Source organism: Ranitomeya imitator, chromosome 5 (assembly GCF_032444005.1).
Source record: "Ranitomeya imitator isolate aRanImi1 chromosome 5, aRanImi1.pri, whole genome shotgun sequence".
NCBI lineage: Eukaryota > Metazoa > Chordata > Amphibia > Anura > Dendrobatidae > Ranitomeya > Ranitomeya imitator.
In genome coordinates, this window is record NC_091286.1 from 708,139,259 (window position 1) to 708,154,241 (window position 14,983).

Below are 14,983 nucleotides of genomic sequence, written 5' to 3' on the forward strand. Positions count from 1 at the left end.
GCTTCTTGCGACCTTGTTGGCTATTTGCCATGAAACGCTTGATTGTTCGGTGATCACGCTTCTAAAGTTTGGCAATTTCAAGACTGCTGCATCCCTCTGCAAGACATCTCACAATATTGGACTTTTCAGAGCTGTCAAATCTCTCTTCTGACCCATTTTGCCAATGGAAAGGAAGTTGCCTAATAATTAAGCACACATTATATAGGGTTCTGATGTCATTAGACAACACCCCTCCTCATTACAGAGATGCACATCACCTGATTTACTGAATTGGTAGTTGGCTCTCAAGTCTGAACAGCTTGGAGTAGGACGACATGTATAAAAAGGATCATTGGATCAAAATACAACTTGCCTAATAATTCTGCACACAGTGTATTGACCTCTCACCAGTGATTTATTTACCTGGAAGACTCTTGCTTGTAGATATCTATTATATTTTCCACCAGTAGATTCCTTTGTAGCCCGTACACTCCATGTCTGTCCAGGACGACCTCATGCCGACATGAGGGGCAGCGGAATCGTCCCCCTGAAGAGACGGTGCTGGAACCTCGCGATTGCCAGAGAGGATTTGAAGCCTACAGAGACAATCAGGGACTGTGTCAAGAATCATGGAAGGTCTGGGCTGGGTGATAGCTCTGGACGTTACTGGAATGAAGCAGAATGTATCTAAGTTCACATAGAAGTTGTGACAGATAATTGCCCATTAACCCATCTCTGTAGTTTGTTACCCCTGTATTCTGTTTCCTCTGTATTCTGTTTCCTCTGTATTCTGTTCCCTCTGTCACGCCGTTCTGTCTGTTTCTAGTTTTCGTCGTGACTATGCATGTTTGATTTAAGCGGTCATCATATGGAGGAAAGAAAAAATCGTTCCAGCTCCAAATAGTAAAATCCAAATTCCAACTTCCAATTCAAAGCTCTGATAAAGATCCGTGTAGGATCGAAACGCGTCGCTCGTGTCCTGATATGCACATGTAGAGCATATGTCCACCGTTGTTTTTACATTGGCGAAATAAAGTTGGAATTTGGATTTTACTATTTGGAGCTGGAACGTTTTTTTCTTTCCTCCATATGATGACCGCGTGGATCAGCGTTGGGTTCCGTGCTCCTGCGGTGGCTACTCGGTGAGCTGCCTTTTTTTCTTCTTTGCTATTCACATGTTTGATTTAACCCTTTACTCTTTTCTCCCTAATTTGAGCTGGGATACTATTGGCTGTTACCTGGATGGAGCCTTCTCAGTTTCCTGCTCTGCTGCGCAGTCATACATGGTGGTTAGGTCTTTTCTATTGCCTGACCTTCCTCCTGTGCGGTCCCTGGTTGCTGCTGTGAAGCTGTCCGCGGGTTGTGAGGTCATTTGCAGCTGCTGCATGACTTTCCACGTGTGTCAGTGTGTGCAGTCACAGCCTGGTGCCCTGAGCCTCAGATCCTGCACTGTGTGTGCTGTAATGGCTTCTGTGTGTGCTTAGGGCGTGCGCGGCCACATCCCCCCTGCTTTTATCAGGGTTAGGGTGTGTACTTTAAATAGGAGCTGCCCTTCAGCAATTGGCTGGGGACAGCATTTTAAGTTCCCCTACCCTATGGGTGGGGCCGGAGCTACTCACAAAGCTCCTGAATTTTGCTATGTGTGTTTGTGATCCTGCACCTCTCCTGTCCATGTTTTGGTACCAAAGTCCTTGCCTTGATTCCTGTTTTGTCCTGTTCTGGCACCTGTCCTGGAGGCGGTATATCCAGGCCCGAATCCTTGATCCTGTACCTGTCCTGTACCTGAACGTGTCTGTGATTATGTTCTTGGGATCCCTCTGCATCTGGAGCCTCACTCCCAGTGACTTTGAGTCTCTTGAAACCGGTGTTTCTGCTGAGCATCTACTACTCTGTGCGCTACCATGTGGTGTTAACCCCGTCTGGCTCATGTCCAGTACGGCGGTGTTTGCACCATCACGCTTGAGTTCCTTCCTAGGTCCGATGCCCGGAGCCTGACGACCGCAGTCTGGAACCTGATGACCGCTGTCTGGAGCTTGGAGCCTGATGACTGGTGGTGCCTGTAGGTCATGTCAGATGTCCAGAACCGAACGACTCCTGTCTGATGTCTGCCGGTGACCCTGGGTCCAGATGTCCTGTCTGTTCCCTGATGTCCTCCCTGTGACTGATATCCTGATGTAACTGATGCTCTGGGCTGCCACGCCAGTGTCCCAGCCGACGACCTGGGCTGCCATGTCAGTGTCCCAGATGTCTATCCGGTATCCCTGATGTCCTGATTTAACCTGATTACCTGGGCTGCCACGCCAGTGTCCCAGCTGATGACCTGGGCTGCCACGCCAGTGTCCCAGCTGATGACCTGGGCTGCCACGCCAGTGTCCCAGCTGATGACCTGGGCTGCCATGCCAGTGTCCCAGATGTCTGTCCAGTACTCCTGAGTCCAGATGTCCTGCCTGTGTCCTGATGTCCTGCCTATCTGTGCCTCGGTGATCCGTTGGTGCCTTGGGGTCCACTGGGTGGTACCATCCTAGAGGTGTAGAATCGGGAGCCTGACATCGTCATGTTTTGTTTATGTACTGTGTGACATTACTTTAGTAAACTTTACACCAATACTTCAGGTATAGAGAAAGTAATCAAGTCCTATGTGTTTCTTTCTTTGTCCATATGCTCAGCTGCCACAGAACCCTGGTCTCTGCCCTCCACTAGTTCGGGTAGGCCGGGTCCCCCTCTGCGGTATAAAGGGTCCGTATTGCGTCCCTGGGGGACGCGCGCCCCACGCCTTCTGAGATTGGTCGGCTTGGGGGCATCTATGGGCTGGGCCGCTAGACGTGACACCCTCTGTATTCTGTTCCCTCTGCAGTCTGTTCCCTCTGCACCCCCACCCCATCACCACCCATAATCCTGCCCCACATCCATCACCACCCATAATCCCGCCCCCATTACCACCCATAATCCCGCCCCCACCCCCATTACCACACATAATCCTGCCCCCACCACATCACCACACATAATCCCGCCCCCCATCACATTACCACACATAATCCCGCCCCCCACCACATTACCACACATAATCCCGCCCCCTAACCACACATAATCCCGCCCCCCACCACATAACCCCAGCGACATCTTCGGGGCGGGATTATGTGTGGTAATGTAGGTGGTCTCTGGGGTCATGCAGACATCACTGGGATCATGTAGACGTTGCTGGGGTTCATGTACGCGGTCACTGGGGTCACGTAGATGGTCTCTGAGGTCATACAGATGTTGCTGGGGTCATGCTGGCAGTCTCTGGGGTCACATAGATGTCACTGGGGTCATGAAGATGTCGTTTGGGTCATGTCGACAGTCTCTGGGGTCATGTAGGCAGTCTCTGGGGTCTTTTAGGGACCCTCAGGGGGAGGGAGTGTGTGGACATCAGCAGCAAATGTTCAGGCTCCCCACAGCGTCACCGCAGGGAGACTGCAGTATTACATATTACCCCTTCAGATGAATGAGACCTTCTCTATAGTCTGCACAGTGCTAAGCAGCCAGATCAGAGGACCCCTTTCTCTATCTCAGGGGGTGTCCAGCTCCATAAGACACTGCAGTAGTCAGAAGTGAGGGGCTTGTGAGGAATTTAGCTGCATCCTCTCGGTTTAGCGGGGCAGATTCTGTGGTTTGTGCTTTAGTCTGGGGGTGAAGGCGCTTGCGGCTTTTCCTGCGGTGCGAGTACGAGGTCCATGAATCTGTGTACAGATGAATTGTCGGCTGCCCTTGTAGGGCCGGCACTGGATGAGGACTAATATGGACGCACACAGCTCTGTGGGATGTAAGCTCCTATCTGTTTCTGGTCTCTGATGTCACCTACGCTTCAAAGAATCCTTCTGGTGTAATTCATCGGCTCTGTGCACATGGAGCTTCCACTGTATCTGCTCTTACCCATGCAATGGGTATATACAATATATACTGTGTGTGTATACAGGCTCACTTCTGCCAGAAGGTGAGCATCTTACCTCAGGGGTGGTCGGTGAAGCCTAGTGGACAGCTTGCTTGGAAACTAAGGAGAACACCAGTTCCTTCTCTTTGCATACAATTATATTCACATCTGGAGGTCAAACATGAGAGTGCTGGCTCAGCAGAGGAGGAGAACCCCGACATGCCACCTCCTCGCACTGCTGACATCACTGCTGCACCGCGGAGGCACCGAACATGGTGGGATGTTAAGCACCATAAGAGTTATTCTATATGGAGGAGGATAGGGTAAGTGTATTGTAGGCGGTAGTAATGGGGGACTAGGTGCAAGAGGGGGAGAGAAATGCGAGAGAGAAGCATGGGGGGGACAATACAGGGGGATAACATGGAAAGGCGCAGCGAATGGGGAACAGTATGAAGAGGAAGCAGTGTGCGGGGGACAGTATGGAGAGGGAGCAGTGTGCGGGTGACAATATGGAGAGGGAGCAGTGTGCGGGGGACAATATGGAGAGGGAGCAGTGTGCGGGGGACAGTATGGAGAGGGAGCAGTGTGAGAGGGAAAGTATGGAGAGGGAGCAGTGTGAGAGGGAAAGTATGGAGAGGGAGCAGTGTGCGGGGGACAGTATGGAGAGGGAGCAGTGTGCGGGGGACAGTATGGAGAGGGAGCAGTGTGCGGGGGACAGTATGGAGAGGGAGCAGTGTGCAGGGGACAATATGGAGAGGGAGCAGTGTGCGGGGGACAATATGGAGAGGGAGCAGTGTGCGGGGGACAGTATGGAGAGGGAGCAGTGTGAGAGGGAAAGTATGGAGAGGGAGCAGTGTGCGGGGGACAGTATGGAGAGGGAGCAGTGTGAGAGGGAAAGTATGGAGAGGGAGCAGTGTGCGGGGGACAATATGGAGAGGGAGCAGTGTGCGGGGGACAGTATGGAGAGGGAGCAGTGTGCGGGGGACAGTATGGAGAGAGAGCAGTGTGCAGGGGACAATATGGAGAGGGAGCAGTGTGCAGGGGACAATATGGAGAGGGAGCAGTGTGCGGGGGACAGTATGGAGAGGGAGCAGTGTGAGAGGGAAAGTATGGAGAGGGAGCAGTGTGCGGGGGACAATATGGAGAGGGAGCAGTGTGCGGGGGACAGTATGGAGAGGGAGCAGTGTGCGGGGGACAGTATGGAGAGGGAGCAGTGTGCAGGTGACAATATGGAGAGGGAGCAGTGTGCAGGGGACAATATGGAGAGGGAGCAGTGTGCGGGGGACAGTATGGAGAGGGAGCAGTGTGAGAGGGAAAGTATGGAGAGGGAGCAGTGTGCGGGGGACAATATGGAGAGGGAGCAGTGTGCGGGGGACAGTATGGAGAGGGAGCAGTGTGAGAGGGAAAGTATGGAGAGGGAGCAGTGTGCGGGGGACAATATGGAGAGGGAGCAGTGTGTGGGGGACAGTATGGAGAGGGAGCAGTGTGCAGGGGACAATATGGAGAGGGAGCAGTGTGCAGGGGACAATATGGAGAGGGAGCAGTGTGTACGGGACAGTATGGACAGGGAGCAGTGTGAGGGGGACAGTATGGAGAGGGAGCAGTGTATGGGGACAGTATGGAGAGGGAGTAGTGTGTGGGGGACAGTATGGAGAGGGAATAGTGTGTGGGGGACAATATGGCGAGGGACCAGTGTTTGAGAGACAGTATGGAGTGAGCCCAGTGCATAGGGGACAGTATGGAGAGGGAGAAGAGTGTGTGGGGGGCAGTATGGAGAGGGAGTAGTGTGTGGGGAACATAATGGACAGGGAATAGGGTGTGGGGGACAGTATGGAGAGGGAATAGTGTGTGGGGGACAGTACGAAGAGGGAGCAGTATGTGGGGGACAGTATGGAGAGGGAGCAGTGTGTGGGTAAAAGTATGGAGAGGGAGTAGTGTTCGGGGGACAGTATGAAGAGGGAGCAGTGTGCAGTGACACTATGGAGAGGGAGTAGTGTGTGGGGGACAGTATGGAGAAGTGTGCGGGGGACAGTATGGAGAGGGAATAGTGTGTCGGGGACAGTATGGAGAGGGAGTAGTGTGTTGGGGACAGTATGGAGAAGTGTGCGGGGGACAGTATGGAGAGGGAGCAGTGTGCAGGGGACAATATGGAGAGGGAGCAGTGTGCAGGGGACAATATGGAGAGGGAGCAGTGTGTACGGGACAGTATGGACAGGGAGCAGTGTGAGGGGGAAAGTATGGAGAGGGAGCAGTGTATGGGGACAGTATGGAGAGGGAGTAGTGTGTGGGGGACAGTATGGAGAGGGAATAGTGTGTGGGGGACACTATGGCGAGGGACCAGTGTTTGAGAGACAGTATGGAGTGAGCACAGTGTATAGGGGACAGTATGGAGAGGGAGAAGAGTGTGTGGGGGGCAGTATGGAGAGGGAGCAGTGTATGGGGACAGTATGGAGAGGGAGTAGTGTGTGGGGAACATAATGGAGAGGGAATAGTGTGTGGGGGACAGTACGAAGAGGGAGCAGTATGTGGGGGACAGTATGGAGAGGGAGCAGTGTGTGGGTAAAAGTATGGAGAGGGAGTAGTGTTCGGGGGACAGTATGAAGAGGGAGCAGTGTGCGGTGACACTATGGAGAGGGAGTAGTGTGTGGGGGACAGTATGGAGAAGTGTGCGGGGGACAGTATGGAGAGGGAATAGTGTGTCGGGGACAGTATGGAGAGGGAGTAGTGTTCGGGGGACAGTATGAAGAGGGAGCAGTGTGCGGTGACACTATGGAGAGGGAGTAGTGTGTTGGGGACAGTATGGAGAAGTGTGCGGTGACACTATGGAGAGGGAGTAGTGTGTTGGGGACAGTATGGAGGAGTGTGCGGGGGACAGTATGGAGAGGGAATAGTGTGTCGGGGACAGTATGGAGAGGGAGTAGTGTTCGGGGGACAGTATGAAGAGGGAGCAGTGTACAGGGACACTATGGAGGGAGTAGTGTGTGGGGGACAGTATGGAGAGGGTGCAGTATTTGGGGACAGTATGGAGAAGGAACCAGTGTTTGAGAGCGTGGAGAGGGAGCAGTGTATGGGGACAGTATGAAGAGGGAGCAGTGTGCGGTGACACTATGGAGAGGGAGTAGTGTGTGGGGGACAGTATGGAGAAGTGTGCGGGGGACAGTATGGAGAGGGAGCAGTGCATGGTGACAGAATGGGTGTGGGGGACAGTATGGACAGGGAGCAGTGTGAGGGGGAAAGTATGGAGAGGGAGCAGTGTATGGGGACAGTATGGAGAGGGAGTAGAGTGTGGGGGACAGTATGGAGAGGGAATAATGTGTGTGTCACGATTCACACCGTGACCGCCACCCCCACGTCACGGATCAGGGTGACTTTAGGCCCACAGACGGCTATCACATGTGCAGGGGGGCTTTTCTTAGTTATCCCTCCACTCCACAAGGTGACGAAAAAATACACACAAGGCTATTGACCTCTTAGCTTACAGCTGGGGCTTATTTTAGGTATCCCACTGCTCTGCATTATACCACGAACTGCAGGGATTTATGTATATCCCACTTACAGTTCCACTTGAACCTTGCAGCTCTCTGGCGCCCCCCTTTCTTTCAGGTCAGATTAGGTACTGCACCTAGGGTAATTAGTCGCCAGAAAGGCTGCCTGCTAGGTACTGGCTATTGGGCACGCTGCAGCGAGGTGATAAACTACTCCCACTCAGGCAGGAACAATAAGTATCAATGCCGCAGTCGCTACAACGACTCCCAACTACCCAGTACAAACGTATGCTGCCACCAGCTTCGATTAAACAGGTCCGAAGCTAACCCAAAACAGTAGCGTAATTCCCTTCAGAAGACTTAGGGTACGTTTTAGAGCAGGAAGAACGAAAACTAGTAATTTATATATTTTACTCCGTTAGAATTAAGGCAGTGGCTATAAAAAGATGTTACAATATGAGACAATTGAAATATGTACAAGGTAAATTAAAAATAAACAGGGATTAAATAAGAAAAGGTACAACTCACATGTTCTCAGTTCATATCAGGCAAAACCATGCTGGTGGGCGGAGCTCCCCAAATGTCCCCTTGGATGAGGACTCTGGTTAGGAACAGCTCTTCAAGTCAGACTCACATAGGCTCCAGCAGACAGACAGACTTATAGCTCAACCTGATGACAGGGCTGGTATTTCCAGACCCTCCTACCTCTAAAAATTTGTCTAATGCCTGTAACTTCGCTACAGAACATGTCATAGTCATAACAAACCCAGCATTCATCTTGTCTCGTATTAACATTGGCATTCTAATGCATCAGAAATAGGACATATTTGATCTCATAATTACAGAGAAATCCCTACTTTTTTACCTGATGGAGTTAGAAGCTCATGTTTACAATGGTTGACAGATCCGCCGAGGGACGTAAAGAATATGTATTTTTCCTTTTTCTAGCCTAAATCGTTAGCCCAATATCTTACAAGAATGGAACAAAGGACTTCTTGCATTTACAGAAGGGAATCAGACCGGTTTTAACTAGTACAACTTCCACTGCAGCTATGCCAGTCACAAATACCTTTCTTCAATAAAACTTCCCCACATGCATTGACAAGGCAAGCTAAACACAGAGTGAAGGGGGGGTCAACGCCCACCCGATATGTGCTGGCAGAGAAACTAAACTTATATGACATTTCATACAATATCGTGACAGTGTAGGCGACAGTATGGAGAGGGAGCAGTATATAGGGGACAGTATGGAGAGGGAGCAGTGTGTGGGGGACAGTATGGAGAGGGAATAGTGTGTGGGGGACACTATGGAGAGGGAATAGTGTGTGGGGGACACTATGGAGAGGGAGAAGTGTGTGGGGCACAGTAAGTAGAGGGAGCAGTATGTGGGGGACAGTACGGAGAGGGAGCAGTGTGTGGGGGATACTATGGAGAGGGAGCAGTGTGTGGGGGACAGTATGGAGAGGGAGAAGTGTGTGGGGCACAGTAAGTAGAGGGAGCAGTATGTGGGGGACAGTACGGAGAGGGAGCAGTGTGTGGGGGATACTATGGAGAGGGAGCAGTGTGTGGGGGACAGTATGGAGAGGGAGTAGTGTGTGGGGGATACTATGGAGAGGGAGCAGTGTGTGGGGGACAGTATGGAGGGAGCAGTGTGGGGGACAGTACGGAGAGGGAGCAGTGTGTGGGGGACAGTACGGAGAGGGAGCAGTGTGTAGGGGACAGTACGGAGAGGGAGCAGTGTGTGGGGGACAGTACGGAGAGGGAGCAGTGTGTAGGGGACAGTAAGGAGAGGGAGCAGTGTGTGGGGGACAGTACGGAGAGGGAGCAGTGTGTGGGGGACAGTACGGAGAGGGAGCAGTGTGTGGGGGACAGTATGGAGAGGGAGCAGTGTGTGGGGGACAGTATGAAGAGAGAGCAGTGTGTGGGGGACAGTAAGGAGAGGGAACAGTGTGCGGGGGACAGTATGAAGAGGGAGCAGTGTTTGGGGGACAGTAAGGAGAGGGAGCAGTGTTTGAGAGACAGTATGGAAAGGGATAGATATGGTGCAAACTGGCATTAGGGGTGGAAATATTAATCATCTACTGGCCATACTTGAAACAAAATGGATTGTGACTTTGGGAACAGTAAAACTAGATGGTTTGAACGAGTCCCTAAACTTTGTTCCTTTTTTATGAAAGGGATCATATATCTGATGTATATCACTAATTCCCTCCTACTGTTATTTTAAATTGGTTGCTTTTGATATGTTTTGTTTTATATTTTTTTTCATTACAGTGGTTTGTTGGTAACTGGTTCCCATAAGTGTACCTTCTGATCCATTTTGAGCTCTATGGTACACGAAAAATGTTAATTCACAATGTGTTTATGAAGATCGGCTGCATTATGGTTGTAAGCACATATGGATTGAGGACTGAAACATGGATGAATCTATTGGATTGGAAGATCAGGAACTTACAGTTAGGTCCAAATATATTTGGACAGAGACAACATTTTTCTAATTTTGTTTATAGACATTACCACAATGAACTTTAAACAAAACAATTCAGATGTAGTTGAAGTACAGACTTTCAGCTTTCATTTGAGGGTATCCACATTAAAATTGGATGAAGGGTTTAGGAGTTTCAGCTCCTTAACATGTGCCACCCTGTTTTTAAAGGGACCAAAAGTAATTGGACAGATTCAATAATTTTAAATAAAATGTTCATTTTTAGTACTTGGTTGAAAACCCTTTGTTGGCAATGACTGCCTGAAGTCTTGAACTCATGGACATCACCAGACGCTGCGTTTCCTCCTTTTTGATGCTCGGCCTTCACTGTGGTAGTTTTCAGTTGCTGTTTGTTTGTGGGCCTTTCTGTCTGAAGTTTAGTCTTTAACAAGTGAAATGCTGCTCAATTGGGTTGAGATCAGGTGACTGACTTGGCCATTCAAGAATATTCCACTTCTTTGCTTTAATAAACTCCTGGGTGGCTTTAGCTTGATGTTTTGGGTCATTGTCCGTCTGTAGTATGAAACAATGACCAATCAGTTTGGATCTGAGCACACAGTATGTCTCCGAATACCTCAGAATTCATTCGGCTGCTTCTGTCCTGTGTCACATCATCAATAAACACTAGTGCCCCAGTGCCACTGGCAGCCATGCATGCCCGCGCCATCACACTGCCTCCGCCGTGTTTTACAGATGGTGGTATGCTTTGGATCATGAGCTGTACCGCGCCTTCTCCATACTTTTCTCTTTCCATCATTCTGGTAGAGGTTGATCTTGGTTTCATCTCTCCATAGAATGTTCTTCCAGAACTGTGCGGCTTTTTTAGATGTTTTTTAGCCTTTTTCTTCTTGATCTTATGAGTGGCTGCACCGTGCAGTGAACCCTCTGTAGTTACTTTCATGCAGTCTTCTCTTTATGGTAGATTTGGATATTGATACGCCGCCCTCCTGTAGAGTGTTGGTCACTTGGTTGGCTGTTGTGAAGGGGTTTCTCTTCACCATGGAGATTATTCTGTGATCATCCACCACTGTTGTCTTCTGTGGGCGCCCAGGTCTTTTTGCATTGATGAGTTCACCAGAGCTGTCTTTCTTTCTCAGGATGTACCAAATTGTAGATTTTGCCACTCCTAATATTGTAGCAATTTCTCGGATGGGTTTTTTCTGTTTTCGCAGCTTAAGGATGGCTTGTTTCACCTATACGGAGAGCTCCTTTACCGCATGTTTACTTCACAGCAAAACCTTCCAAATGCAGCACCGCACCTCAAATCAACTCCAGGCCATTTATCTGCTTAATTGAGAATGATATAACGAAGGGATTGCCCACACCTGTCCAAGAAATAGCCTTGGAGTCAATTGTCCAATTACTTTTGGTCCCTTTAAAAAACAGGGTGGCACATGTTAAGGAGCTGAAACTCCTAAACCCTTCATCCAATTTTAATGTGGATACCCTTAAATGAAAGCTAAAAGTCTCAACTTCAGCTGCATCTGAATTGCTTTGTCTAAAATTCATTGTGGTAATTTCTATAACCAAAATTAGAAAAATGTTGTCTCTGTCCAAATATATATGGACCTAACTGTACATGTTACCTCCCTCCATCACTCTATCCTGTATACTCATAGTACTAGATGGCGGAATAATCACATTTATTTACTTTGGTATCGGTGCGCATGCGCCCGTTTGCCCCCTGCCTCTGCCCCGCATCATCCGGCACCTTGGGGTCCTCTGCACGCGACTGGGGGTTTCAGCAATCACTGCACTCCTGCTCGCTGATGCCGGGGAGTCTAGCCAGGTCACGTGGGTGCAGGGCGGCTGGCCATGGGCGCATGTGCTGTATAACGAAACAAGTTACCAGAGATACAAAAGGTCCTGGTAGGGAAACCAGAGAACATGGCGAAACGCGCATCGGGGTTCTACAATTGGTTTTGGGTTAACTCTGGTATTGGTAAGATGATCCATGTTTGTACTACTGTATAGATTTACAATGGCTTTATATACTAGAGATAGGCCGGATGCTATCGCATCGGGAGTGCGGTGAAATTAACATCTGTGCACGTCTCACATTGTTTGCGCCTTCCAACATATCTGTTCTATATCATCCCTCTGCAATTTTGGGCTGGCGCAAGTGACGCTGCCGCAGTGCCTTATGGGATTCGGGGACAGCGTCTGGAAGTCCCAACTGTACTATATAGAGAGATGTACAGAGATCAGTGACCGGATATTATCAGGGTGGACCGGCCGGCTCGGGGTTACTCCCACACTTGCTGTAGATGAACCTGTACACACAGCATATATTATATTCACCTCTACTCCAAATGTGGTGCCTTATTACAGACTAGATTGTGGCCCGATTCTAACGCATCGGGTATTCTAGAATATGCATGTCCCCGTAGTATATGGACAATGATGATTCCAGAATTCGCGGCAGACTGTGCCCGTCGCTGATTGGTCGAGGCAACCTTTATGACATCATTGTCACCATGGCAACCATTATGACATCTACGTCGATACTGTGGCCGTCGCTAAATCAGAAACGCGGAATTTCTACGTCCTTTATGACATCATCGTCGCTGTGCCCGTTGCTGATTGGTCGAGGCCTGGCGGCCTAACGCATCGGGTATTCTAGAATATGCATGTCCCCGTAGTATATGGTCGCTGATTGGTCGAGGCAACCTTTATGACATCATCGTCGCCATGGCAACCATTATGACATCATCGTCGCTGTGCCCGTTGCTGATTGGTCGAGGCCTGGCGGCCTCGACCAATCAGACGCGGGATTTCTACGTCCTTTATGACATCATCGTCACTGTGCCCGTTGCTGATTGGTCGAGGCCTGGCGGCCTCGACCAATCAGAGACGCGGGATTTCTACGTCGATGCTGTGCCGGTCTCTGACGCATCGGGTATTCTAGAATATGCATGTCCCCGTAGTATATGGACAATGATGATTCCAGAATTCGCGGCAGACTGTGTCTGTCGCTGATTGGTCGAGGCGACCTTTATGACATCATCGTCGCCATGGCAACCATTATAACATCATCGTCGCTGTGCCCGTTGCTGATTGGTCGAGGCCAATTTCCAGGACAGACAGACAGACGGAAAAACCCTTAGACAATTATATATATAGATAGATTATGCATCGGATCAGTGACGGGTTTCTCGGCTCATATGGAAGAGCCCGCTGCCCCCCGTTTCTGGCTGTGACTTGTTACAGGGGTCGGTGCGTGTCCTGACTTGTGTCCACCACTAGGCACATGCTCCATGCAGGTGTAAAGCAGTGGAGATCAGCAGCTGCACCGGAAGACGCTGAGCCACCGCGCATGTAATATAAGCCCACCCCTACATCACACCCGGGGACAGCACTACCGGGGCACCACGACTGCTGTGACGTGGGGTGACCTGAGCGGCCGGTATGGAACACAATGGAGGCAGCACAGTGGCGGGCCCTGCCGTGTCTCGTGCCGGATCATGCCACAGTCCCCAGGTCTACTGCTCACAATGAGGGAGGATTACGTGGAGCAGCTCCCCTCCCCAGTGTGCAGTGACACAGGCCCTGCACACAATCAGCACCGCAGGCCGTGCCGCTGCACGCACTCATGCACTTGCGCAGTTCCTGGCCTTATATAGGAGGTAGCTCAGGCAAGGCAACAATGGTGTTACAACTGTGCAGCCAGACTGAGAAGTTACCTGTGGACAGAAGGTTCTAGTATGAGTACGCAAGAACAAGATGCAAGCCATGTGGCAGGTCCGTTCACCATCATCAGGAAATGCGAGAAGACTGACTGCACCATGGTCTTGGATCGAGCAGATGTTCGTGAACTGACCCATCATGTCAACAGGCTGAAAGATTATGACGAAAGGGAAGTGACCAACTTAGCAGTTTGATGTCCCACTTTAGATGATCCAGATATGGACCAGATCTCAAACTTATTGGTGGAATCCAAAAGAACAATGGGGGTAACGGATGTCCCATTGGGGGAGCAGCTTGGTACATCACAGAAGCAGCAATTAAAACTGCTTGGGACATATGGCTCCCTGTTCATGAGTCAGCCTAGTCGAACTTCCTTGGTCCAGCATCACGTCAACACAGCGGTAGCCACTACACTCAGACAACCAACGTGACACCTCTAGTGTTGGCAATGATGGAGGTCGAGGTGGATGACATGTTGAATATGACGGTCATAGTTCCTTCCCATAGCCCATGGCCAGCCATTGTAGTGTTGGTGCCCAAGAAAGACAAGAGTACTCGCTGATGTGTGGACTATAGGTCACAATGAGGTCACTGTTACAGACGCGTTCCCCATGCCTTGGGTGGATGAACTACTAGACAGATTAGGGTGATCTTGGTTCATATATCTATCATCTATCTAAGCAAGCGATACTGGCAGATCTCACTCACAAAAAGAGGCTCAAGGGAAGTTTGCATTCATCACCCTTTTCGGTCTGTATGAATTTACCAGCAGGCCATTTGGGATGAAGAACGTCCCAGCTACCTTCCAAAGGATGGAGGACCAGTTACTAGAGGGATGCCAGGGATATTCCCAGGCCTACCTGAAGAACATCGCTATCTTCAGCAAGTGTCCCAGGTGCTGCAGCGGGTAGCCAAAACCTAGCTTATTATCCGACCAGACAAGTGCCAGGTCCTATACCTGGGACATCGGGTGAGAAGTGGGAGCATTCGTTCCAAACCCGCAAAAGTAGAAGCCATTACCCAGTAGCCTTGCCCAGCCAACCAAAAACATGTCCCCCCATTCCTTGGGACCGCAAACTATTATCGAAAGTTTATCCCTTATTCCAGAACAGTAGCAGAGCCTAATTCACTACTAAGTGATTAAGTAGATATCTCCAAAATTAATTGACAAAAGTTTCACTGACTAATCCAATTGAAGTGATAAAAATAAAATTTATCTTTTAACCCCTTTCTGAAATCTGACGTAATATTCCATCCATGTGACCTGGGCCTATTTGACCAGAGATGGATTATTACGTCATCGCGATTGCCTGCGTACACGGGGGTGCGTGGGCGATCACCGACACTGACATCCGGCACTAAGTGACAGAAGTGGTCACAGAATGCTCCCAGCACTTTAACCCCCTGAATGCGGCGATTGAACATGATCGCAACATT

General features: G+C 50.0%; 1 protein-coding gene across 1 annotated transcript in view; it reads right to left on the reverse strand.

Annotated features, from left to right (window-relative positions):
* The window catches only part of TRIM54 (tripartite motif containing 54), a 77,811-nt gene that overhangs the window by 56,093 nt on the left and 6,735 nt on the right, over nucleotides 1-14,983 (reverse strand). Inside the window, exon 2 of the mRNA XM_069728605.1 lies at nucleotides 403-575. Within this exon, the coding sequence (XP_069584706.1) occupies nucleotides 403-575 (173 nt within the window). The remainder of the gene's footprint in view (nucleotides 1-402; nucleotides 576-14,983) is intronic.